Raw genomic sequence first — 27,426 nt, 5'->3', positions numbered from 1 at the left:
TGCTATTGGGGAGGTTCACCTTAGAGATGTAATACTACAGAAAACAATTTTTAAAAACCTGTTATATATTCTCAAGAAGACCATAAAAATGACCAAGATGAGTAGAAAAGAAAACAAAATCTACAGAAAATGAAATGCATCATTTTCTGGATTACAGCAGTTAAAAGAATGAGCTATGGAGTAAGAGACCACCCAGTTACTGCTGCTAAACAAATTACCTCCAAAAATAGTAGTTTAAAGCAAAAAATTATCTCATGGTTTCTTTGGGTCAGTAATCTGGGCAAAACTTAGCTGGGGGTTTCTGCCTCAGAGTCTCATGATGCTGTGGTCCATCTGAAGGCTCAAGTAGGCCAAGATCACCATTCAAGCTTGCTCACTCGTGTGGTTGTTGGCAGGATTCCAGTCCTCTCAGGCTGTTGGGTGGAGGCCATCCTCAGTTCCTAGCACTGCAGGCCACCCCACAGGCTAGATCACAACATGGCAGCTGGCTTCCATCCAAGTGAGCAAGCAGTGGAGGGTGAGAAAGGGTGTGCCCAGGCTTTTGGTCCCCTTATCTCAGAAGTGATCTCCCTTTGCTTTTGCAACATTCTGCCGATTAGAAGCAAGTTGCTAGGTCCAGCCTGTAGGGAGGAGATTCCACCGTGGCGTGAATACCAGAAATGGGGATTACTGGGACCATTTTAGAGGCTGCCTCCTTCGATCTGCCCTCTGACCCCAATAATTCATGTCCCCCAACCCCTGCTACATAAGGAATATACTCACCCACTCCCAAGATCCCCAAACATCTTATTACGGCATCAGCTTCTGAATCTCATTATCTGAATCAGGTCCAGGTGGGGATGAGGGTTTTGAGGCTAAATCTGTATTCTCTATTGCTGCATAGCAAACCACCCCCAAAATTGGAAGCTTAAAGCAGCAAATTGCCCTATCTCACAGGAGGAGGGGATCATCTGGGCCCTCTCAGAGGCTGCTACCACACTGTCTGGATTTGCATCCTTATTCTGCCATATACTAGCTGTGTGCTTTTGGGCTAGTCACTTCCCTTTTATCTGCTTTTGGTGTCTTTATTTTTTTTTTTAATTTCTAAAATGAGGCTAATAATATTACTCCCCTAATAGGGACAATGTTATGGTTAAGTGACATAATTTGTAAAGTAATTAGCACATTCCCTGGCAAATAGCAAATGCTGTCCATTTATAATTAATCTCATTAGAATTCTTAACTATTGTTCCAAAGAGAAACCTTGGTAAGCTTATTCAGAATGACAAGTGAAAAGGCTAAAGATGGAAAGAAAAGGATAGGCCTGGAATTCAACAAGGTAAGAATCCAGCCTAAAACTTGTAGTGGAGTCCAAGGAGAGCAGACCAAGAATGGTTAAGTTTAAAAAAACAAAAACAAAAAAAACTACTAAACCATAAGTATGTGATGAAAGCAGTGATGAAAATATTTCATGTGGCTCATGCACTGCTAGAATATTGCAACCAGGTAGGGATGTGGGGAGATCTGTATTTTAGATCAGGCCCTGTACGAATAACTGGATCAACCTGTGATCAGACCTGTTCATTACTAACTGCAGGCCAGTCCCATGTAGAAAGTCAGGAAGGGAGCCTGTGAGCACATTGTCTACAGAGCTGGCACACAGCTTGGAGGTTCTTGGCCTGCCTGGACCAGCTTTAGGCCTGAGCGGATGCCCTTCTATGCCGTACTGTGGTCAACTTGAGAGGGAACAGGTCATTTACCTCCACAGCCCTGTCTCTTCGTGTGTACCAGGTATAAAACGAAGGGGCTGATTAGAAGGTATCTGAGAGTGCTTTATGCTAAAAGCATCAGATGCAAGGTCAGGGCCATAGGACTTTCTGCTGTGCCCTGCAGCATATGGACAGACTGAGTTGAGTCAATGGTTGAGTTGTGCCCACACTCAGGTGGGACTCCGGTTGTAAATGGGAAGTGTCTTCCCCTTGCCTGGCCTTCAGCCCTAATGTGCCTCCTCCTTGTTGCTCACACAGGCCAAGTGCAGGAACATGGAGCATGCACTGCGGGAGAAAGCTAAGGCCTTCTGGGTCATGCGGCGCTCCTATGAGGCCATTGCCAAGCATAATCAGGTGAGTGCACCGGCTGGGTGGGGAGATTAGGGACACCTGGAACAGTGGGGGCAGTGGGGGGGGTGATTGGAGAAGGGGAGAGGCGAGGGTGGGCCCACCCTGGCTGTGGATGTTGACACAGAATCAACCTTCCCTAACCCTGAGGGTCTAGCACGGTCATGTCCTAGGTTGTTGATTGTGGCTGCACTGCCTTGGCCTCTCTAAATAGCTAGGCACAGGCCACGCCAGCAGCCATGGGAGTGGCTTGAAAAACTACCTGTGCCAGTTGCACTGTGGTTTCAGTCTAACTTCAACACATGCTGCACTTGACCATCCAACCCAGCTGCTCAAGCCAACAATGACCTAGGGCTCTCTAGTTATTCCTCTTACCCTCTTCCTCCCCGGGGCCACTCCATAGCAGTCCTGTCTCCTCTAACTGCAAAATACATCATGTCCACCTGCCATTCTGTTTCCACCGCCACCATCCTTGCCATGTCTTCAATGTTTCTCATCTGGCCACACACCAGGGCCCCAGCCTTCCGCTCTTATTCTGCAATCCTTCTCCATGGAGTGGGCTGATCTTTTAGAAAAATACATTGATTGGGGAGCCTGGGTGGCTTAGTCGGTTAAGTGTCCGACTTTCGCTTAGATCATGATCTCGCAGTTCGTGGGTTCGAACCCCGCGTTGGGCTCTGTGCTGACTGCCAGCTCAGAGCCTGGAGCCTGTTTCAGAGTCTGTCACTCCCTCTCTCTCTGACCCTCCCCACTCACGCTGTCTCTCTCTCTCTCCTAGAAATAAATAAAAATTATTAAAAAAAAAAGAAAAATACATTGTGTCACTCCTCTTCTTAAAACTGTTGAGATAACACAGTACAGACTCCTCACCATGGATGGCCTCCACAGCCCTCATCCAACCTTTGCCCTGCTCCTGAGCTTCATCTCCTCCCATGCTTGGCTCCAGCCACATTGGCCTTCCCCCTGTCCCTCAAATGAGCTGTCGCCTCCCTGGATCTCCCATAAGGGTTGGCTTGTCATTAGTATCTCAGCTCACACGTACGTTCGGAGAGTCGTTCCCTGATCAGCCTACCCAAGCAACCCTCCCTTTAGTTGCTTTTATACCTCCATGTTTTGTGTTCTTTGGAACAGTATGTTCCTTATTTTTGAGACAGAGAGAGACCTGCGATTAACTTTCTATTATTTATTTTTTTATTTACTCCTATTAGAATATAATGAAAGCAGGCATACTAGTATCTGAGAGGATTCTTGGCACTCAATAGGTGATCAGTAAGTGGTTGTCAGTTGAATGAATGAATGGTCTGCCCTCTTTCCCCACTGTCATTGTTTATGCCCTGGCACCCTCTCTTCCCCTGAGTCCTGTGCGGATTGGCAGCCGAGTTTCTGACAGGTTGTCCTGGCTCTGCTCCGTCACAACCCGAGTGTGTGCTTCTACCAAGCACGGCTCATCTAAGACCCCCCGGACTCGGGCTGCCTGGCACTCCCCTCCCAGGCCCTTGCGCCCACCGGAGGGGACTAGGCTTGGGAAAGAGCCTCCTTAACCTCTGGCCAAGGAGCTTCCCCTAGCCGCAGAGCTAGGGGAACAGAGCACAAGAGAGGATTATGAAAGGTTGGTGGCCGGGGCACTAACCGCAAAGCTGACCTACTCCCAAACCCAAGCTTGTCCTCCAGGCACATCCCTTACCCCACTCCATGCTAATCCCCTCATCTGTGGAAGAGCGGCAGAAAGAGAACAGCTTTGTCTTACTAGGATGTTTTTAAACGTTCACTTGAGAGGGTGCATGTGAAGTGCCCAACAGAGAAAAGTCCTTCGACTCTCACGTCTTCTACGCCATCCGGCTGGATTGGAGAGGTGGTTTTCACTGTTGGATGAATCATTTTGTCTTACCGTCAGAGCCAGACCACATGTTGAGCTTCTGGTCCAGACAGGAAGTGACTGCGCTTCACCCCGCCCGGTGGCTAGAACACTCATAGTGAGTTGCTTTCTCTGCGGTCACCGTGGAATCCTAGAGCTCTACCTCTGCCACTTGAGCTCCTTTGTGGCCAGCCCCATTCACTTGGCTAGTGTGCTCGCTTCGGCAGCACATATACCATTCACTTGGCTAGCCACGTGCTGGGTTACAGTGGGGGTGCCCGGGGCACATCCATATGTCCAGGTGCTGGCACCTGTCTGCCCGTCCCAGGCGCTGTGGAGCTCTCACACCTGGATTCCTATGTGATTCTTGCTTTCCCCCTAAATCCAATCTGTGCAGGCTGATGAGGGCGGCGAAGTCTTTGATGTGTACCCGTTGAAGGCTCCGGATTGCCAGCCAGAAGGGTAGCTAGACCTAACTGCACTGGTGGGGTTTTCTTGCCTGCCTTTTTATTTTTCTGTGGGACAGAAATCCTCCTGCATTCCACGGTCTCTCCCACCAGGCACGCCCCGTTTTTCTGGCCAGATATTTCAGCGGTACCCTCTCATTTGCATGTCTTTGACAGTCAGTTTGTACACTGATTCACAAGTAGAAAGCCATTTGTGTTTCTTCTGTGAATGCCAATTCACACGCTTTTTTCCTTGGAATATTTGCCCTTCCCTCTAGTGGATTCCTAAGAGTGCTCTGTATATTAAGAATAACAGTTGGTTATATGTTGCAAATATTTCTCCTTGTCATTTCTTTTTCTTTTAAAAAAAATTTTTTTTAATGTTTGTTTATTTTTGAGACAGAGACAGAGCATGAGCAATGGAGGGGCAGAGAGAGAGAGGGAGACACAGAATCTGAAACAGGCTCCAGGCTCTGAGCTGTCAGCACAGAGCCCGACACAGGGCTCGAACTCACAAATCGCGAGATCATGACCTGAGCCGGAGTCGGAGGCTTAACCAACTGAGCCACCCAGGTGCCCCATTGTCATTTCTTTTTCAGTGAATCAGTTTTACTTTTTTGGGGAGGTCATTTTCACTTTTTGGGTGAATATTTTGTCACATATTGTCAGAGCTACAAACATATTATTGAACATATGTTGAACTTTGAATCGAAGATAACATTAGTGACTACTACACACATTTTGAGTTGTTTTTCCTGTGGTCCTCTTGGAATTATATTTTTGTACTTAACTTTATTAGTAGTCTCTTGCCATTCAAACCTTCTCATTTTTAGGGGCTCCTGGGTGGCTCAGTTGGTTGGTTAAGCATCTGACTCGTGATCTTAGCTCAGGTCTTGATGTCACGGTCATGAGTTCAGGCCCCATGTTGGGTTCTGTGCTGAGTGTGAAGCCTACTTAAAAAAAAAAAAAAAAAAACTTGTCGGGGCCCCTGGGTGGCTCAGTCAGTTAAGTGTCCGACTTCAGCTCAAGTCATGATCTTGCGGTCTGTGGGATCAAGCCCCGCATCGGGCTCTGTGCTGACAGCTAGCTCAAAGCCTGGAGCCTGTTTCAGATTCTGTGTCTCCCCCTCTCTCTGACCCTCCCCTGCTCCCACCTGTCTCAAAAATAAACATTAAAAAAATGTTTTAAACTTATTTTTATATCTATTCAGTGATCTCCTTTGAGGTTTCTCGTGTTTTATTACTGTACAAAAGGTCTTTTTCATTCCAAGGTGAGAAATATTTCTCTCCTTTTTCTTTGAGTGCATTAATGGTTTTCTTTTAACTTTAAAAGTTTTGTGTAGTTATGATAGGGGTATGCATATCGTTAATGATTCAGTTTTAAAATACATACTTCCCTGGGGGGTGGGTAGAGGAAGGGGGATGATGGGCATGAAAGAGGGCACTTGTGGGGATGAGCACTGGGTGTTATATGGGAACCAACTTGACAATAAATTATTTAAAAAATTAAAAAATAAAATACATACTTCCTACTCTTTTGAGAAGGCTCTGCATCAGACAGATTTGAAGTCTTAAGGTTGGAAGGCAGGGGCGCCTGGGTGGCTCAGTCAGTTAAGCGGCCGACATCGGCTCAGATTATGATCTCACAGTTCGTGGGTTCGAGCCCTGTGTCAGGCTCTATGCTGACAGCTAGCTCAGAGCCTGGAGCCTGTTTCAGATTCTGTGTGTCCCTCTCTCTCTGATCCTCCCCTGCTCATGCTGTCTCTCTCTCAAAAATAAAAAAAAAATTTTAAAAGATTGGAAGGCAAATAAGTTTTAAAACTCGTTATTTGAGGGGCGCCTGGGTGGCTTAGTCGGTTAAGTGTCCGACTTTCGCTTAGGTCATGATCTCGCGGTTCGTGGGTTCGAGCCCCGCGTCGGGCTCTGTGCTGACTGCCAGCTCAGAGCCTGGAGCCTGTTTCAGATTCTGTGTGTCCCTCTCTCTCTGATCCTCCCCTGCTCATGCTGTCTCTCTCTCTCCTAGAAATAAATAAAAATATTAAAAAAAAAAAACAACTCGTTATTTGAGAGTCTTATGTCATGAGCTCAGCATTTGTGGGTTTGAGCTTCGCTTCGGGCTCTGTGCTGACAGCTTGGAGCCTGGAGCCTGCTTCAGATCTGTGTCTCCCTTTCTCTCTGCCTCTCCCTCGCTGTGCATGCTCTCCCTCTCTCAAAAATAAACATCCAAAAAAATTTTTAAATACATTAAAAAAATAAAAACCGTTGTTCCAGCAACAGTTCAATTTCTGTGATTCAGGATTTCCCTTGCTGTTGAGTACCTAACCAAGATACAGATCAGTGTGTGTTGAGGAGGATACAGACTGTGCCATCCAGAAGCAGGGATTTGATTTGAGTTTTTAATTTATCAAGACAGTCTCATTATGCCGTGTGACTTAAAACTTACAAATTTGTGCTAATAACACTGCATCTGTACTTTACCTGTTGGGGGTCTGCCCGTGGTTTCCTTTGACAGCAGAGCTCCTTTGCTAGAAGCCTGAGCGTCACAGGGCCAGGCACTGGTTTCCCACCCGTGGTTGACCCTCTGTGGCTCCATCCCACTCTCTGCCGTAGGTGGAGGCCACCTGGCTGGAAGGGCGAGTCCGGCAGGAGTTTGGCAAGCTCCGTGAGTTCCTGAGAGTAGAGGAGCAAGCCATCCTGGATGCCGTGGCAGAGGAAGCGAGGCAGAAGCAGCGGCTGGCCGAAGAGAAGATGAAGCGGCTGGCGGAAGACACAGAGGCTCTGGCCCATGAGATTGAGCGGCTGCAGGTGGAGATGAAGGAGGATGATGTTTCCTTTCTCATGGTGAGGGGCTTGCTGTCTGGCATCAGGTGTTCCAGAGCCAGTGGGGAGCCTGAGGCCGGTGGCCCGGCCCGCCCCAGCCTGTCTCCCCATAGTGTCGGGGTGCTCAGAGGAAGCTCTCTGTTTGTCTAGAGGCCAGGATGCTTTTCATCAGAGCAGAGTTCAAGAGGGCCTCTTCACTTCTCTCTGCCTTTGTCTCCTTTCCTCCTCCCTCCCCCTTCTCTCGTACTCACTCTTGCTCTCTCTCTCTTCATTTCTTCTCTCTCTGCTCCTTAATGCAAACGGAGTACTTTTTTGTTTTAATTTTTTTAATGTTTATTTTTGAGAGCGAGAGAGACAGAATTCGAGTGGGAGAGGGGCAGAGAGAGAAGGGGAGGACACAGAATCCAAAGCAGGCTCCAGGCTCTCAACTGTTAGCACAGGGTCCGATGCAGGGCTCAAACTCACAAACTGTGAGATCGTGACCTGAGCTGAAGTTGGACACTTAACCAACTGAGCCATCCAGGCGCCCCACAAATGGAGTACTTTTTAAATAAGCTTTTTATTTTGGGTTTACTTTAGACTTATGGAAAAGCTGCAGAGATAGTACCGAGTGCCCTGGTGCACCCTTCCTTCTAGTCTCTCCCGTTGTTAACACCTTACGTCACCATGTGGCACATTTGTCCACGGGAAACTGACCTGGGTGGGTTGTAATTAACTAAAGACCAGACTTATTGGAGTCACCACTTTTTGCATTAATATCCTCTTTCTGCTCCAGGCTCCCATCCAGGGGCCCACCTTGCATTTAGTTGTCCCACCTCCCAGCCTCCACTGGTTTGTGACAGCTTCTTATTCTCTGTTTGTCATGACCTTGGCAGTCCCGAGGAGTTCTGGCCAGAGGGCCTGTACAAATCCACCAGGGTTTGTCTGATGTTTTTCTCATGATTCGATGGGTTATAGGATTTTACAAAGAAGACAAAATGGAATATTCTAAAGCTATACAATTATTTTAATTTTTTAATATAAATGTGATGTTTTGGTATCCTCTATTGCTTCCTTAAGAAAAGGGTGACTTTGGGGGGCACCTGGGTGGCTGTCAGACTTTAGCTCAGATCACGATCTCACAGTTGGTGAGTTTGAGCCCACGAAACTGTGAGATCATGACCTGAGCCGAAATCAAGAGTCAGACATCTGACTGATTGAACCACCCAAGTGCCCTGATTTTTTTTAATGTAACAGTTTTTATTGAGATAAAATTTGCATACTTTATAAATCACTTATGTAAAATGTACAGTTCATTGGTTTTTACTGTATTCACAGGGTTGTGCAGCCGTCACTATAATCAGGGGTAGAATGAATGTTTCCCCTCCCCAACAGAAACCCCATACCCTTTAGCTGTCACCCTCCTGTGCTCCCCCGACCACCCGCCATCAGCCCTCAGCAACAAATCTATCTACTTTCTGTCTCTAAGGATTTGCCTAGTCTGGACATTTTCACAAATGATTTCTGTAAATGGAATCATATAATATGTAGCCTTTTGTGACTGACTTCTTTCACTCTGCACGGTTTGAAACTACACCATTTGCAGCACGTGTCAATACAGGGCTGAATAATATTCCGTTACAGATATGCTGCATTTTATTTATTCATCAATTGGTAGACATTTGGGTTGCTTCCACTTTTTAGCTATGATGAATCATTCATGTGCAAGTTTTTGTGTAGACATATGTTTTTATTTCTCTTAGGTATGTGCCTAGGAATAGATTTACTTAATCACAGGTAACTTGTAAGTTTAACCGTTTGAGGACCTGCCAGGCTGCTTTCCAAGCAACTGCACTGATTTTATATTCCCATTAGCAATGTATGACGGTGTATTTCCCCACATGCTTACTACCGCAGACTTTCTTTTTAAATATTTAATTATTTTTAAAATTTCATTTTAGAGAGAAAGTGTGAGGAGGGAAGAGGGGCAGAGGGAGAGAGAGTAAAAGAATCTTAAGCAGGCTCCATGCCAGGTGTGAAACCCGACGTGGGCTCAATCCCATGACCCTGGGATCATGATCCAAAATCAAGAGTTGGACACTCAACCACTAGGTGCCTCCTGACTTTTTTTTTTAAATAGCTATTGCACTGGGTGCAAAATGGTATCTCATTGTGGTTTTAATTTGCATTTCTTTAGTGGCTAATGATGTTGAACATCTTTTCATGTACTTGTTCGTCATTTGTATATCTTTGGGGAACCATACTTTCAAATCCTTTGTCCATTTTTTAACTTGGGTTGCTTGTCTTTTTGTTGTTGAACTGTAACAGTTTTTATGTATTATGCATACTAGACCTTTGGTGGGTATGAGATTTATAAATATTTTCTTCCATTTTGTGGGTCATTTGTTCTTTCTTGGTAATTTCCTTTGAAGTACAGAAGCTTTTCCTTTTGATGAAGTCCAGTTGATCTGTGTTTTCTTTGCTGTTTGTCCTTTTGGTGTCATATCTGAGAAAGTATAATCTAACCCAAGGTCATGAATTTTATAGGCTTAGCTCCACATTTAAGTGTTTGAATTAATTTAAAAATATTTTGTATATGGTGCAAGGTGGGAATCCATCTTCATTCTGCTGCGTGTAGATATCCAGTTGTCCCACTGAAGACCATTTACTGAAGACCATTCTTTCTCCAATGAATGGCCTTAGCACCCTTGTAGGAAGCCAATTGACAGTAAATATGAGGATGTATTCCTGGGTTTTCAGTGTCCATTGATCTGTATGTCTGTTCTTATGTCAGTACCACATTATCTTCACTACTGTTTCTTTTAGTTAAGTTTTGGAGTCGGGAAGTGTGAGCCACCAACTTTGTTTTTGCCCAAGATTGTTTTGGCTCTTCTGAGTCCCTTGAATTTCCACATGAATTTTAGGATCAGCTTGTCAGTGTCTGTAAAGAAGCTAGCTAGGAGCTAGGATTTTGATAGGAATTGTTTTTATTTTTTTAAATTTTTTTTGTAATGTTCATTTTTGAGACAGACACAGAGCGTGAATGAGGGAGGGGCAGAGACAGAGGGAGACACAGAATCCGAAGCATGCTCCAGGCTCTGAGCTGTCAGCATAGGGCCCAAAACTGGGGTAGAACTCACAAGCTGTGAGATCATAACCTGAGCCGAAGTCAGATGCACAACTGACTGAGCCACCCAGGCGCCCGGAATTGTATTGAATTTGTAAATCAGTCTGGGGAGTATAGCCGTCTTAACAATATTAAGTCTTCCTATCCATGAATATGGGATGAGGGCTACTTTTGAGATCAGATACTTACTTTTCTTTTCCCCTGTGTTTATTGCTCTGTCTTTTTGTTTTTTCCTCTCTTTCAGAAACACAAAAGCCGAAAACGCCGGTAAGTTGCCAAAGCTGATGGAGGGGAGGGGAAGAGCAGGCAGAAATACCAGGGGTGCCAGCGCCAGTGTCTCCAGGGCCAGGCAGGTAATGAAGCCAGCTGGGTATGACCCAGAGGGAGTGGTGGGGACTGGTCAGGTGCAGAGAGCCCTCCTTTAAGCCATGCCACTTCCAATTTGTGCTGGAGAAGTGTTGTTTTCCTGAGCTTGGAAAATCATCATCCACTTTGTGGGGAGAGAATGTGTCATCCTACACATGGCTTGTATTTCTTGGTGGGTTATCCCAACATTTAAGCTTCTTTCTTGGCTAGTCCCTCCCTCTGAAAGCCTCGGGGACACACTGGTTTGCGTTGATGTCTGTTGGGTTCCCAGCAGTGAACTATCTATCCCAGTCAGAGCTGTACAAAGATGAAAGAGAATGCTTTGGAGAGTAGTGAGTTCCCTGGCACTGAAGGTGTTCAAGCAAAGGCCAATGATACGTTCAGACATTGGGACTAGATGACTCTTAAGGTCCCTTCTGACTTAGACATCCCATGAGCAGATATGTAAGAATGCTTTGTGCCCACAAGAATGGGAACTGTGTCTGAGAATCTCCTATTCATAGTTATCCCAGCTGGGGCAGGTTGGGCCCAAATACCAAATCCTGCAGAGCTGTGGGCAGCCTCATTGGCTACTGGCTCATCCCCCATCAGAGCCCAGCCCAGGTTTGTCATGGGTAGGATGGCCAGGGAACAAATGAGTCCTGTTGCCCGTGTCCAGCTGACCCAGCTAGGCCCAGGATGCACAGCCCCAGCCCTGCCCACCAGGCCTTTTCTCCCTTCCCAGCCTCTTCTGCACCATGGAGCCAGAACCTGTCCAGTCTGGCATGCTTATCGACGTCTGCAAGTACCTTGACTCCCTACAGTACCGTGTCTGGAGGAAGATGGTCACGTCTGTTGAATCTGGTGAGTGGGGGCGCAGGCAGGGCTACAGGCAGGGGAGATAATGTCACGCGAGGCAGAGAGCCAACTGAGCTCCTCTCTTTCAGCTTCTCACCCTGTCGGGCCTTCTCCAGCCTCTTTCAGCCCGGTGTCCTCTCTGCCCCCTGCCCCACCCCTCAAAACCATCTGGCAGAACTCCGGCCTCTTTGAGTCCTAACAGTCAGCCACCTCTGCAGAAAGAGGAGTCGACTGCCCTCTCTGTTCAGAACTGTACTGTATAGGTGATGAAAGGTCTCCTCCTTTCGGGATCGCCTTTCACGATGACTCCAGCCCACCCGAGTCACTGTGTTGGGCGCTATGGACTGAGTGTTTGTGTCCCCTTACATTTGTATGTTGAAGCCCCAACCTCCAATGTGATGGCATTTGAGGTGCAGCCTTTGGGAGGTGATTTGGGTTACATGAGGTCATGAGCATGGAGCCCCAGGATGGGCTTAGTGCCCTTATAAGGAGAGGCACCAGAGAGCCGCTCCTGTCATCCAGACCAAACCATCCTACAGCCCAGTCTCAGACTTCAGTCTCCAGAGCCATGAGAGAGACATTTCTGTTGTTGAAGCCACTCAGCCTGGGGTATTTTTGTGCAGCAGCCCAAGCGAAGACACAGTTTTACAGGGAGAAAGGTTAGTGACCCAGAGGGATGTTATGTGCTTCTCCAGATTGTCATGGAGTTTTGTTAGCATCCGGGGCCCCTGCACCTCTTGGTTTCCTGTGGCTGCTGTGACAAAGGACTGCAAACCAGATGCTGTAAAAGGCCAGATTAACTTACTCTCATGGTTCCAGGGGCTGGAAGTCCAGAGTGCAGGTGTCAGCAGGGCTGCGCTCCTTCTGAGCCCTGTAGGGAAGGCCTTCTGTGCCCCTTGCTGGCTTCCAGGGTTGGCCAGCAGCCCTTAGCCGGCAGCTGTAGGTAGTCCTTGGATCCCAGCCCTTGTCATCACCTAGACTTCTTGCCACTGTGTGTGTCTGTCTGTTCTCCTTTTTTTTGTAAGAACAACAGTCATATTGGAATAGGGTCCTGCTCAGCTCCTGTCTGATGTCATCTTAGTCACTTCTGCCATGACCCCATTCCCAAATAAGGATGCCTTCTGAAGTACTGGCAGTTAGGACATGACCATCTTTTTTGGTGGGGCACAGTTCAGCCCTGGACAGCTCCTCCATGCCCTGGGGCCAGTAGGGACACAGCAGGTCACTTTGGGGTTGCAGGCATGAGCTGGCATGGCAGGGGGGCAGCATGGAAGGCTTGCTGATTCACTGCCGCTTTCCCCCTCTGCCCCTCAGTGCCTTTCAGCTTCGATCCCAATACTGCGGCCGGCTGGCTCTCTGTGTCCGATGATCTCACCAGCGTCACCAACCACGGCTACCGAGTGCAGGTGGAGAACCCGGAGCGCTTTTCGTCGGCGCCCTGCCTGCTGGGCTCCCGCGTCTTCTCGCAGGGCTCCCACACCTGGGAGGTGGACCTGGGGGGCCTGCCAAGCTGGCGGGTGGGCGTGGTGCGGCTGCGCCAGGACTCCGGCGCCGAGGGCCACTCCCACAGCTGCTACCACGACACCCGCTCGGGCTTCTGGTATGTGTGCCGCACTCAGGGCGTGGAGGGGGACCACTGCGTGACCTCGGACCCGGCCACATCTCCCCTGGCCCCAGCCATCCCTCGCCGCCTGCGCGTAGAGCTGGAGTGTGAGGAAGGTGAGCTGTCCTTCTATGACGCAGAGAGCCACTGCCACCTTTATACCTTCCACGCCCGCTTCGGGGAGGTGCGGCCATACTTCTACCTGGGGGGCACGCGGGGGGATGGGGCCCCTGAGCCTCTGCGCATCTGCCCCCTGCGCATCACTGTCAAGGAGGAGCTGGATGGCTGAGGCTGGCCTGGAGCCGGCCGGATCTGTCTGGGACTCGTTCCATGGGCCTTCCTGCTTTCTTTCTGTCCTTCCTCAGGCCGTGCTCACCTCAGAACCTCTGAACTGGCTGCCTCTGTGCCAGGATCTTCCTACCGACCTGTCAGGCCTCCTCCTTCATTTCTGGTCCCTTCCCCACCCACAGTTGAAAGTCATCCAGGAGACCCCTTACTCCCCAGACCCAGAGCACCTTCAGGATGTGAATGTCCTAAATCCTAATGCCAGGATTTCTGGGGATGACAGTTGCTTCTAAAATGGGCTTGTTTAAAAAAAAAAAAAAAAAGTTTTTTTTATGTTTATTTTTGAGACAGAGAGTGACGGGGGAGGGGGGGTCAGAGAGAGAGAGGGAGACACAGAATCCGAAGCAGGCTCCATGCGGACTTTGAACCCACCAGCTCTGAGATCATGACCTCAGCTGAAGTCTGACGCTTAACGGACTGAGCCATCCAGGCGCCCCTAGAATGGGCCTGCTTTAAAATGTAGGTTTTATTACCCTGGTATGGTGAGGCCCACAGACCTGGAGAGGGCCACAATTAAAAAGAATTTATTATTTACAGTCCACAAGAGGGGGGTCCCACCACACATTTGGGAGTAGCCACACAGGGAACCATCAGGGGAAGCATCAGAATCCATTAGGAGGCAGAGGGAGTTGAGGAAGCACTGGTTGGAGACTTTATTGTGGTTTCAGTGGTAGGAATGGTCGAGGCAGGGCTCTGGGTAGACAGGTTTGAAATATGCCAGTTTGGATAATTTTGGCAGGCTCTGGGGCATAGGGGTTGCCCCTAGTTGTCAGGGATGCCCAGGAGGGGAACCTTGGCCCCCAAGTGGGAGAGCACTGTGAGAACGTGGTATAGGAAGTGGTTGGGAGAATAGCTCTGGTTGGGTCGATGGTTTGCACATGAAAGGCATGCTACAGGGAAGTTGATTGCTTTCTCCTGGGAGGAACAGTTTCCCCAGGCCAGTGAGGCCCTAGATACCAGAGCATCAAGAATACAGAAAATAGGAAAATACAGTTTGTGCAAGACTGCTGTTGTGGCTTTGGGGCAGGATCTAGGCTCAACTTGTCTATCACTTTATACCAGTGTCTTAAAACTGCTCCCTAGAATCCTCTGGGGTCCCCTGGGAATGGGCAAGGCCACCCCTCAAATCAGCTCTGATTTATCTATTTGCACTTGTTGGACTATTTCACTTAAAAAACACATTTTTTTAAAATTTAGCCTTAAAAAGTGACTTATATAATGCAAGTGAGGAAAAAAACACAATTTTAAAAAGCACAGTTTAGACCCTTTCCTTCTCTGGGCCTCAGTTTCCTCATCTGTAAGTAAGATTGGAGGACTAGGAAATTATGCCCTGTGATTGCTGTGGAAGAGATAGCTCTGATTCGTCCTCATAAAGTAATGAGGGGCCCTTTTCAGTCAGGAGATAGGAAAGATCTGGGGTGAGAAAAACAGATGACCTTGCTTGACCTTTGCTGCCCCGCCCTGGCTCCAGCTGCTCATTCTCACCCTGTTGCCTTTTGTGTTGTCATCCCATCTCTTCTGCCCCCTTTCTGTTTCTGTTGAGCCTACAGGCTTGCACCTCCACCTCTTCTTCCTCGCTCATGCCTGTAGATAATTGTTAATTGTCACCTTGTCCTGTCTGGGAAACAGCATGGTAAAAGGAAATATTGTTCCATGGGGGTGGTGTTCTAATCGGGAGCATGGTCCCTACTGAGGACTTAGATTCTTTCTCCTTCCTGTGTCCCCAGTTCCAGAAATGGGCTTTTAAAACAGAAATGATGACTCAAAACTATGAAGTGTTGTTAACATGATATGTACAATTGGTACATGGGGCGGGACGCAGTAGGGTAAAGGGGAATGTTGGCTGACCGGTGTGCGCAGGTGGGAAGGCACTTGGACTCATTGAAGCTCAAGGGACTTTGAGGGCCAGCGCCTCTGAGACCAGTGTGCATTGTCTAGCCCATCACATAGAATCTGTGCAATAATCTTGACCTAAAATTATTTTGTTAGTTATAATAAACTTTAAAAAAATTTTTTTTTAATTTCCAACTTAGTGGAAANATTTGGAGAGCCCAGGCCTCTTTTTTAAAAAATAAAAATGATATTTGAGCCAAAGTCCACTTTTTCTTTGGACATTTTCCTTTCAGGGTCCTTGGAAGCAAAAGGTCATCCATGGTGTAGCATGTACTTGACTTTGTTCCCTTTCATGATCAAGTCACATTCTGTTGTGTGAATACACTGCATTTTATCTGTTCTTCAGCTAGTGGACATTCATTCATCGTTTTCATTTGTCGCCATTACAAATAGTGCTGCTGTGAACACGCATTGTACATGTGTTGTAGAAGTTTTTGTGTAGGCATAGGTTTTCTGTTCTCTTGTGTATATATCTAGGAGTGGATTTGATGGATCATATAGGAACTCCACCTTACCCTTTGAGGAACTGTGAGGCTATTTTTCAATGGAGCTGCACCATTTTAGATTCTTATCAGAGGTGCACAAAGTTTCCAGTTGCTTCATGTCCTTGCCAACACTTGTTATAGTCTGTCTTTTAACTTGCCCATCTTAATGGGGCGAAGTGATACCTCATTGTGGTTATTTATCTATTTGGGGGAGAGAAGGAGAGTGGGGGAGGGGCAGAGAGAGAAGAGAAAGAATCCCAAGCAGGCTTCACGTTCAGCATGGAGCCCAATGCAGGGCTCAAACCACTAGCCTTGAGATCATGACCTGAGTCGAAACCAAGAGTTGGACGCTTAACTAACTGAGCCACCCAGGCACCCCTCGGAGATGCTTCCTTTTGTTTCCTCAGCCTACAAGGCCTGTTGCCCTTCTTTATTCACCTCCAGGCATCTGGGCTTGGTGGTGCCTCCTGAGACCTGCCTGGGATTTCCCTGGCTGCAACCAAACGTCCATTTGGCTGGAAGGGCACCTGCGTGCAGACCTGCCTCTGCTGCCTTCTCTGCATGGAGATTCTTGAGTGCAGGAACCACATCACCTTCACCTTTCTACTCCTGGGTCCTTGTTGCTGGGGCAGAACCAAGACCGTTGGATGTGTGCATTGGGGTTCAGGCAAGCTGTCCCTGAAAGCTTCACATGGCTGGCGCCATCTTAAGGAGACAGTGGCCTGGCACCTGACATCCGGACTCCTGGGATCATGATCCTAGCTATGATTTATGAGCTACCTGAGCCTTTAGAACCATGATGCTCTCATCTAAAATGAGGATTATAGTACCTACCTTAGATGGTCGTGTGAATTAAATGAGGCAATTTTTTTGTATCCTAAATGTTTGTATCCTAAACATAGTACAGCGTTAATACATAGCCGGTTCTTCAGGAGATGGGAGATTCTGAATATTGACATGATTCACATTAATGAATCCCAAAGGAAATTGAGAAATACAAAGTTATCTATCTTGGGAGTCCTCAAATTTCTTGAGGTTTTTAACAAGGATATATACATACAGGATACAGGCTTATGAAAAATTTCAACACCGTGGAAAATGGTTATGTTGTAGTGACTGAGAAAAACAGGGTTCAGAGTTCTACAATATAGACATGCAACACACACAAAAAGACCAGCAGGACCTCATCTATAATTTGTGTGTGTTGTTTGAGTAGATAATCCACTTACATGGCTGTACATTTCAAGGGTACAAAAGGTACTAGGAACAGTCTCTCCCTTTTGCCCAAACACTCAGCTCCCCTCCTGTGGGGAATCCATATTACTTAAAAAATCCTTTCAGAGATATTTTCTGCACAGTACATATTCTGCTCATGAGTATATTCTGGTTCCCCCAAATATACTGTCATTTAAGAGCCTATACTCAAATCTGTATCCCTAAGCACCCTAAAGAAGAAGAGAAAACTCAAAAATAAAGGCTGTTATTAAAGTAACTTCCTGTCCTCAAGGAGGAGGTTGGCCATGGATGTTTTCATGGAGTCTGCTCAACTGGTGGATTTAGCTTTCCATTCTTGTTTAAATATTTCACTCTAGGGTTTTAATTTTTTTTTATGTTTACTTATTTATTTTTGAGAGAAAGAGAGATGGAACATGAGCCGGGGAGGGACAGAGACAGAGGGAAAGAGAGAATCTCAAGCAGGCTTCATGCTGTTAGCACGGAGCCCAAGGTGGGGCTTGATCTCAAAAACTGTGAGATCATCACCTGAGCTGATATCAAGAGTCGAATGCTTAACCAACTGAGTCACCGAGGTGCTCCTCGCCCTAGGGTTTGAAAGCAAGGGGAAACCTATGGAATTTAGTTGCTCCTGATAATTAGAAGATCTGAGACCTCAACATACGTTTTTAAAATTTCATGTTTCACAGGGCAAGGACCTAAATAGCCTAGTGGTTACAGTGTTGTGATGTATGATTGGAGAGCCTGGGTTCAAAGTCTGACCCATCCATTGTGTGACTTTGGCAGTTACTTAGCCTCTTTAGTGCCTTACCTTCATGAGGTTGAAAAATGGAGATAAAGATACCTAAAGGGCCCCTGGCTGGCTCAGTTGGTGAAGAGTGTGACTCTTGATCCTGGGGTTGTGAGTTTGAGCCCCACTTTTGGTGTACTGATCCCTTAAAAAACTTAATTAAAAATTTTTAAGTTTATTTATTTTGAGAGAGACAGAGTGCAAACAGGGGAGGGGCAGAGAGAGGGAGGGAGAATCGCAAGCAAGCTCCCAGCTGTCAGTGCAGAGCCCAATATGGGGCTTAAACTCACAAAACCATGAGATCATGACCTGAGCCGAAACCAATTTAGCTGACTGAGCCACCCACTCACCCCCCCCAAAATAAAATTTCTTTTAAAAAATAAGATATCCTAAGATGAATGGAGATAACCTACCTCATAAGTGGCTTATGGGACTACTCGAGCTAACATGTAACACACTTAGAACAGGTCTGACACTCTGCAGCTGAAAGCTTACTATTGTTTTTCCTGGTTCTGTTACCAAATAACAAACAGACTTGAGAGAAAACCGTTCAACTTGTCTTCATAAAAGGGGAAACTGGGACACTTGCGAAATTGTTTTCAAGGCCTTTTGCAATGCTAACATCACGTGATTCACAGTCTGTGTCACCAGCAGAAGCCCAGGGCCCTGCATGTGGTAGGAACTGCTGCTGCTGGCCAGTAGTTAAGAACCCAGGTGTGGCATCGGGAGTTTTGCCCATGTTTTGAGTCTAGACAAAGAGGAGACTAGCATCCTAATGTTTGAAGTATAACAAAGCTTATTCTAGAGAGGAGCAGGTCTCAAAGAAATGTTGCTAAAAAAAGTTATCAGTCATGCCCAATAAAAGCGTATGGTCACGTTCCAGACATGGCGTCTGTGCTTGGTTGTGTGAGATTAAAGATGGTGTCAAGTACTGACTCATCCACCGTGGGGATGATTTTAGTGGCGGCAGAGCTGTTTGGAACAAGCAAAAGATGACTATCAGTGGTGGGGATTGTAGTATCTGCCTTCAAGGTCTCAGAAATGCAGCTTCTCACACTGGCCTGAGCCACCCTTTCCTTCCTCCTCCCATGCCTGGAGGCCTGGGCAAGATGGATTCAGTGATGGCTGCCATGGGGCAGAGGGAAGCTTCCCCTGCTCCGGGTGCTCTTTGTCCTTGTTTGTGGGTGTCACTCAGGTGGGCGGGCTAGTTTTGCTAGGGAACAGACTGAGGAAGATCGGAGATTCTGGTTTCTATGGATACTGGGCTAGCTGAGATTTGCATAATGTATTTCAGAGAACACACAGTCTGGGAACAATGTGGAACCAGGAGGAACATAAAGGCACATGGAAACGAGTTGGAGGGCCTGGGAAGTCAGGCCCCATTTCAGCTCTCATTTAGGAACAGGAGTCTGGGATCTAACCCCTGCCCCTGTTCGAGAGGAGCAACAGGGAGCCCCGACGATCCAGGGAGGTGGTGCGTGCACAGTGCCGCCCACAGGTAGGGTCTGTCCTGTGGGTTCAACAAGTGTCCATGCTCTTTGGCTCCCCTTTTATCTCAGCTACTGTCTGAAGGGGTCCTTCAGAAGCTCGTGAGTGTACTTACAGAACATTTCACGTAGGCCTTCTCATTTGAATCCTGACCGCCATATGAGACGTGCTCAGGAGCCAGCAGGTCATGTGACAAGTCAGTAGCAGAGCCAGACCTCAATGCCCGTCTGGCTCCTGCCCTCAAATCCCCAAATATCTGGGGTTTGCCCCAGTAAGTGTGGCATAATTGAGCCCGTTCCCTTTGTGAGGGCCTGAACTAGGGGAGGAGCAGTGGGGATAAGGAGAGATGGGCATCAGGAATACCCAAGGAGGCAGGACGGCCAGGCAGCATTGTAGAGGAATGTAGCAAGTCAGGCAAGTCAGGAGCTATGGCCTCCAGGTTTCTGGCCTGATGGAGTGTGTGGTCAGTGAGGCGTGGAGGTGGGGAGCACCCAGTTCAGTGTTGTGTGGCGGGACAGTGGGTAAGTAGAGGGCCCATCAGAAAGCAATCTACCTAGCTCAGGATCGGGATGGGAAATAAAGGAGTGAGGATTCATCACAGAGTCGCCTCATGGAGGCCACTGGGGGCTGCTGGAGTCCGAGCTCTCATGTGGGAAGAGTGGAAGGAGAGGAGGAGGCAGGGGCAGAGTCCTGTAGAGTACTGACACATTCAGAGGTGGGCCGAGGTCTCCAGGGAGAGGCATGAGGCGTGAATGCAGAAGCAGAACCAGGGGAAGGTGGTGTGACAGAAGCAAATGAACATGTTGAAGGTAGAAAGGAGTGAGCAAGTGTTGAAAGACTCAGAGAGGGAGTAACATGAGAGGAGAAAGTGATTCAACTCCAGTTGAATCATGGCGCCTGGAGTAGCTTTTCCCTGTATCAGTGAAGTCGGAAGAAAAGATGAAAACTCATATCATCAAGAAGTGATGGGTTGCCAACCTGTTGGCAGAAGTTAGGAGGAATGTCCCCTAATTACAAAGACAGGGGAGTGGCATTTTTAGCACCCACCCTGACTGCCTCTTGAAACATTCTCCCAAGAGATCTCCCATCCAAGTACTAACCAGGCCCGACCCTGCTTAGCTTCTGAAATCAGATGAGATCAGGCGCGTTCAGGGTGATATGGTGTAGACCCTCCCAAGAGATCTCAAAATCTACTTTGTCCCTCCCTGTGTATCTCCCCTATCTGCACTGTGAGGACCAGACCCTATGAAGGTTCTGGTGTTAGACTCTGGGGTTCAAATGAGGTGGTCTTGTTGGTGCTACAAAGTCATGGCCCTGACTCCCTCCTTGCTTTATTCCCTTTTTCTCTCTGTGAACCTGGTCTCAGCTGTGGGGATTAGAAGTGGAAATCCACACTGCAGGGCCATGGATGACACCACAGTAGTGACTGGGGAGCTTAGGGATCAATGTTTGTTGAGTGAATGAGTGCATAACAAAGTGAATCCGTACCCCAAAGGGGAAAGTGCATTTGGGAAACCAAAGTTGAGGTGGTAAGACCCAGCCATTCCCCTCACCAGGAAGTGAGGGCTTTCTGGGGATCATGACATTATTTTAATTAAGGGACTTCCCTTTCCTGTCCTAACCCTCTACCATTCCCAACCTGTTTTTTGAAGTGGCCAGGAATACTGCTTTCCTCAGTCCTTCACCCTGCCATAGCCATTCGGTTGGCTGCAGAAAAGTAACAGGCNGGCACTTGTGGGGATGAGTACTGGGTGTTATATGGAAACCAACTTGACTATTAAGAAAACTATTAAGACTATTAAGAAAACTATTAAGAAAAAATATAAAAAATTTTTTAATTTTAAAAAAATAAATGAAACAAAGAAAAGTACCAGGCAGAAAGGACGGGGAAGTGATAGCAGTGTCGTATGACCCAGCAGGTGTCCCTACAAAATGGTGGCAGAGGTGGCTCTACCAGGGTGCACATGGGTTTGTAGTTTGTCGTTGCTGTGTTTCTGTTTGAATGAGTCCATTTTTTCCTAGTCTCAGGAGAGCTGTAGGCCTAGAAGAGCCCATCTCCACACAACAGAGCCATACTACTCGGGTGCCTCCAGAAAGCTAGGAGATGCAGGGAACCGGGGCACCGGAATGGCCCTCAGTTGTGCACACATTGTCACCTGATTGGACCTTGTGTGGGGTGGAGGGAATCCATGTGTCTAGTTAGATACCACCTTCCTGAGGATGAGTTTATTGATCAAAAGCAACAGGGGGCCTGACCAAATACCACAGAACAAGGGAGAAGAATCATCCTGACTTAGCAGGAGCACCTGCCCCTTACAAGGCCTTCTGTAACATCCATAAGAAAACTGTCATCCTCAACAAGGAGTCTTGTCTGTAAGAGGAGCAGAGGGAGCAGGAGGGGTGCAAGTTCCAATGGAGACAGAGGAAGGGAGACTGGGAGGGAGGGCAGAATCACAGGAAACCTGAAAATGTAACTGCAGACTTGAAGCCCATAGAAGAGACAGCGAAGACCAGAATTGTAACTGAGATGGGCATGATTGAGCAAGGAATGTGGAAGTGGACTTGGAAACACTGCCAGAAGCCAGAGGTGAGGGAATTTTTTTTTGAGAGAAAAGGAAATAAAGACGTAGAGGACAGGAAATAAAAATCCAACTTAAGAATTATAGGAAAAAAATCAGAACAAATTATAATTAAATTACTGGTGTAACTTGAGACTGAAAGTGTGTATTACATTCTGGATAAATTCATGGCAAGTGCTTTGTAGGATATAAAATAAATTCTTCTAAATATCCATGAGTCCAAAGGAAAACAACCCAACAAGCACCCAGTTATGTACAAATCAAAATCACCCTGTGTCACCAAAAGAAAAATAATGGGATAGTATATATAGAATCTTGAGCAAATTCTGAATTGTTTGAGAATTTTATACCCACACACATTGCATGAAGGTAAAAACTGACATTTTCAGAAATGTAAGGATTCAGAAAATATATGACCCATACACCCTGCCTGCTTGAATGATTATGTAATTTTGTTGAAGATGGATTAGGTTGCAAATGTAAAAAATTATTCCTGGAAGAGATAATCTATAGTGTTAAATGCAACTTAACAAGAATCTGATTATACAACTGTAGGTTATATTAGCCAAATCCAGAAAATTGGAGGCAAGAGAAGTAAAGTTTCCTAAATCCTCACATGAGGAAAAGGAGTGGGAAAGAACAGAACTAAGATAATATATTGTTTTATTCTGTACTTTTGTTATTGAAGTAAGTATGTATATATATGTGGTCCAAGGTGGGGCTCCATGTGGGGCTTGAATCCATGAACCATGAAATCATGCCCTGAGCTGAAGTTGGACGCTCAACCAACTGAGCCACCCACGTACCCCAAACACTAGGGGACTTTTAAAACAGCACATATTCCTTCCAAAGAATGAACAAATAGGAAAGAAAAAAAGTGCATGCAGGAAAAATGCAAACAAAGGGAACAAGAAGCCATAAAATTCAATATAATAGTCACTAAGTCAACAAATATATTCCTATTAAAAAGTTAAGATTTGCAAATAATATTGTAAAAACTGCAATCAACTGCTTATTAAAAACACACCTCGGGGCGCTTGGGTGGCTCAGTCCATTAAGCTTCCGTCTTCGACTCAGGTCATGATCTCACAGTTCGTGGGTTCNCCCTCCCTCCTCTGCTCACGCTGTCTCTCTCTCTCTCTCTCTCTGAGAAATAAATAAAAACATTAAAAATTTTTATTTAAAAAAAACACATCTCAGAATGAGAAAATGAACCACAGTAGCAAGGAGTCTGGTTACTCCCAAATAGAAAGAAAACAGGACTGAACACAGAGATTCAGAGAAAAAGGACAAATTTAAAGGGATACTTCACACCAACAAAAGCATCAACATCTACGACAAGCGGTTGGACATACACTGCAAGCTTGCTGCATAATAATTACCTACAGACCCAAGAAAATCAACTAAAAGCAGTGAATCCAAGTGACATTAGCTTATAAAAACCAACACCTTTTTTTTTTTTGCCAGCAATATCCACCTAGGAAATATGACAGAAGTATGATTCCATTTCACAAAATTAACTAAAGCATAAAACCGCCTCTTGAATTAAATTTTATTTTATTTTTTTTAAATATTTTTATTTATTTCTAGGAGAGAGAAAGACAGCGTGAGCAGGGGAGGGTCAGAGAGAGAGGGAGACACAGACTCTGAAATAGGCTCCAGGCTCTGAGCTGGCAGTCAGCACAGAGCCCGACGAGGGGCTCGAACCCACGAACCGCGAGATCCTGACCTAAGCGAAAGTCAGACGCTTAACTGACTAAGCCACCCGGGCGCCCCTTGAATTAAATTTTAAAAATTTTAAAAATTTTACTGAATTTTTAAAATTGACAAGAATATGCAGTCATAAATAAAAATACCCATGATTTGGTCTTGAAATTAAATAAAGTGGTTTTAATTTAATTTGGAATAACAAGCAAGGTTAATCAAAATATTTGGAGGGGAAATCTTATTTATTTTTATTTATTTATTTATTTACTTTGAGAAAGAGAGAGAGCAAGCAGAGGAGGAGTAGAGAGAGAGAGAGAGAGAGAGAGAATCCCAAGCAGGCTCTGTGCTGTCAGTGCAGAGCCGGATGTGGTGGGGAGAGGCTCATGAACGGTGAGATAATGACTCAAGCCAAAATCATGAGTGAGACACTTAATCCACGGAGCTACCCAGGCACCCCAGGGCGAGCAAACAGATCTTTAAAGTGATCATATCCCTAGGATTGCCATCTCCAGGAAATTCAGATATTGGGACAAGAAATTATGTACAAAGTCTCCTTTTTTATCACAGAATTATTTTAAACAGATAGTTGGAAATAATCTAAATATACAAAAGAAGGGGCATAAAAATAAATTATTTCATATGCTGGAATACTATGAAGTCACTAAAAATCAAAACAACTAAAAAATGTATCCCCCCAACAATATTTAGATATGCAGAAATGATACCTGACAAAAGTCAAAGTTAAAAAAAAAAGCAAACTATAAGTAGTGCAATTCCAAATTTGTAAATCTGTCGTATTTTTGACACGAACCTGATATTGTGAACAATGGATATCTTTGATATGTTTACATGTGACTTTTGGTTTCTTCCTCCTCCTCTCTCATTGTGCTTCCTTCTTTTTTTTCTAAAAAGAGAAAGCATTACACTTAAAATCGGAAAGGGAGACAGGAAATAAGGGTCGTTTAGAGGCAACTATTCAATGGTGACTGGCGCCCCTGATGCAGGGTTTTATTTGCTGGACTGTAAGGCTAAGAGAGGGCAGCCTGAACAGACAAGAGAGGGAGCACAAAGGCAGGACTGGATCCCCAGAGAGGATTGATAATAACATCGGGACAAATGAAAACAATCACATAGACTCATGAATCCAAGGGGGCATAGGTGTCCAGAAAATAAAACAAAACAAAACAAAAACAAAAAACTTTAAGTCTGAACACTCGAAAGAGCTGACACGCAATGGGCAGAGCCCGCTGACTTGAAGACCCCAGCGTGGCGCGAGCTGGCACACCAGGCACTTCTGGTTCTGCAGGGCGGGGCCACGGTGCTCAACCAGCAGCGCGGACCGTGTTAAAGTCAGCCGTCAGCCGAGCTGGCTCAGACGCCTCTTTAAGGCATCCGGGTCTTGGGGACACTTCTTAAGCAGGGACGCTGCTATTGGCTCCTGCTACTGGCATGATGTCACCATCAGCCAATCTGAAGTCAGTTGAGCCGCCCAGGCTAAGGAATTAATTAAAGAGATAATTAACTCTTCCTAAACCAAAGGAGCCTGCAAAAACAGGGCCACTCATGTTTTTTGGCTACTCTTTGCCAGGGTAAGGGAGTGAGGAAGTGGAATTGGAAATGAACAGTAAGAACAGATAATGCCAGGTTTTGTAGATATAGGTATAGATGCAATCTTTTAAGGCATAAAAGTATTTTTATTCAGAAAATTGTAGAATCATCCCAAATTCCACCACCTGTTAAACATTTCGATATAGTTTCTTCCTGTATTTTTAAACTCAGAAGTGTGAGATTTTATGGAAATTAACTCACACTACATATTTTGTAGCTTTTCAAATTCACTTGCTGTGAGACTTTTCCTTTGTTATTAAATAGTCCCCAAATGCACAGTATTGAATAGCTGCAAAACTTTTCAACTTAATGGACGTTCCATAAATGCACCACTCTATAAATCTATGCTATCATTTTTACTGGCTGCAATGTACTATGTACATTCTTTTATGTACATAGAATAATTTATTTTAAAAGTACCCAGGCAAATATTTTTTTAAAAATGCTGTAGTAAACTATTGTATATACATTGCATTGTAGGACACTTGTCCACTGAATTCGTTAGGATACATTCCTAGAAGTGAAATTCCCGTCTCAACATTAAAGTATATGTTCTCAGATTGCTTTCCAGAAATGTAAACAGTATACGGGAATGTCCAGTTCTTTACACACTTAACAAACTTGTAGGTTTTCAATCTCTTACATCTTTGATAATCTAGTACAAAATGAGAGCTCATGAGTCTCTTAATTTCTTTCCTTCGTTATTAATGATGTTAACCATGTTTTTATGTACTCAATAGCCTTTTATATTTCTTTTCTAAATTATCTGTCTTCTTCGCCCATTTTTATGTCAGAGTGTCTTTTTCTAATCCATTTGCAAGATCTCTAATTTCCACTTGACAGTACTTTCTTTTCATCAAGACATAGAAGATGTATAGTTTTCCTTTATTATGCTATTTTGTCAGGCTTTTGTTTCTGTGTTCAGGTACTTTTGTAGTGGATCTGGACAACTTTCCTGTTTTTCTTTGCTGTGAAATAGTTTATGGAGTAAGTTCCCGAAAGTTTAAAGAACCAGAGCCATTATTGGAGGTAATTCTTTGACTATTAGTCAACTCAATTCAATTATTCTGTTCTTCATTAAATTTTAAATTTTTATTATTTTAGCTCAATTTAAGTTTTAGATAAAACTATTAAAATTTCTTTATCAAACATTTACAAATTAGTAGTATTCACTTGGGTACAAATGCAAAATTCAAAAGGAAGACAGTACAAGTTAACTTCCTCTCTCTTCTCTGTCCCAATCCATCTACATCCTCTTCCCATAGGCAAGCGCCATTACTGGTTTATTAGGGATCTTTCCAGAGACATACTAAAATAACAAAAGCACATTCTTTCTTTTAACTATAAAGTAGTCACAGACTCTAAATATCTTCATCTTGCTTTTCAAAAACATATTTTGAAGATTTTATCTTATATAACACACAAGAGTTACGTTTTTCCTTTTTAAGAGCTGTATATTGTCCCATTGGACGAAATTTATAATTTACTTACCACATCAGTTTTGAAAAAAATTAAGTTTTTTTCCTAATATTTGCTATTACAAATCATGCTACAGTAACTATCTTTACATGTAACTATCAAATCTGTGATTTTCTTCCTTTTATTTTTATTTAAAAAAATTTTTTTAACACATTCATTTTTGAGAGACAGAGATTGAGTGCAAATGGGGGAGGGGTAAAGAGAAAGGGAGACACAGGATCCAAAGCAAGCTCCAGGCCCTGAGCTGTCAGCACAGACACGGGACTTGAACTCACGAACAGCGAGATCACAACCTGAGCTGAAATCAAGGGTTGGATGCTTAACTGACTAAGCCACCCGGGGGCCCTGAAAACACACACTTAATGAGAAGATGTTGAAAGCTTTTTTTCCTGAAGTCAGGAACAAGACAAAGATGTTCACAATTATTGCTTCTCTTCGGTATCTTTTTGGAGGCCCTAGACAATGGGATAAGGCACGATAAAGAAATAAAGGGTATAAGGATTGAAAATGAAAAAATAAGACTCAGTATTTGTGGGTGATACAATTATTTGTGTAGTTAAATCAAAACAATTTACACATAAATTATTAATAAATGAGGTTGGCAAGAAACTAGAATTTGAAATTAAAAGGCATTTCAACAAAAGATTTTTTTTCAGTAATATTGAAAAATTAAATATTTAGGAATAAATAT

At 45.2% G+C, this 27,426-nt stretch overlaps 1 protein-coding gene across 3 annotated transcripts in view; it reads left to right on the top strand.

The window, feature by feature from the left end:
• Window positions 1-17,434, top strand: part of TRIM35 (tripartite motif containing 35) — a 29,383-nt gene extending 11,949 nt beyond the window's left edge. The window contains exons 2-7 of one of the 3 annotated variants that reach the window (XM_077767519.1): window positions 2,007-2,102; window positions 7,007-7,237; window positions 10,567-10,589; window positions 11,413-11,531; window positions 12,840-13,244; window positions 16,296-17,434. In XM_077767519.1, the coding sequence (XP_077623645.1) occupies window positions 2,007-2,102; window positions 7,007-7,237; window positions 10,567-10,589; window positions 11,413-11,531; window positions 12,840-13,244; window positions 16,296-16,426 (1,005 nt within the window). In that variant the 3' untranslated portion in view covers window positions 16,427-17,434. Of the gene's footprint in view, window positions 1-2,006; window positions 2,103-7,006; window positions 7,238-10,566; window positions 10,590-11,412; window positions 11,532-12,839; window positions 15,502-16,295 lie in introns of those variants that run through there. The other 2 variants (XM_077767518.1, XM_077767520.1) reach the window with 2 other exon arrangements.
• The last annotated feature ends 9,992 nt before the right edge of the window (window positions 17,435-27,426 follow it).

This window comes from Crocuta crocuta, unplaced genomic scaffold (assembly GCF_008692635.1).
Source record: "Crocuta crocuta isolate KB4526 unplaced genomic scaffold, BGI_CrCroc_1.0 scaffold987, whole genome shotgun sequence".
Classification (NCBI taxonomy): Eukaryota; Metazoa; Chordata; class Mammalia; order Carnivora; family Hyaenidae; genus Crocuta; species Crocuta crocuta.
The sequence above is the reverse complement of the archived record's forward strand: the minus strand, read 5'-3'. Positions and strand labels throughout refer to the sequence as shown.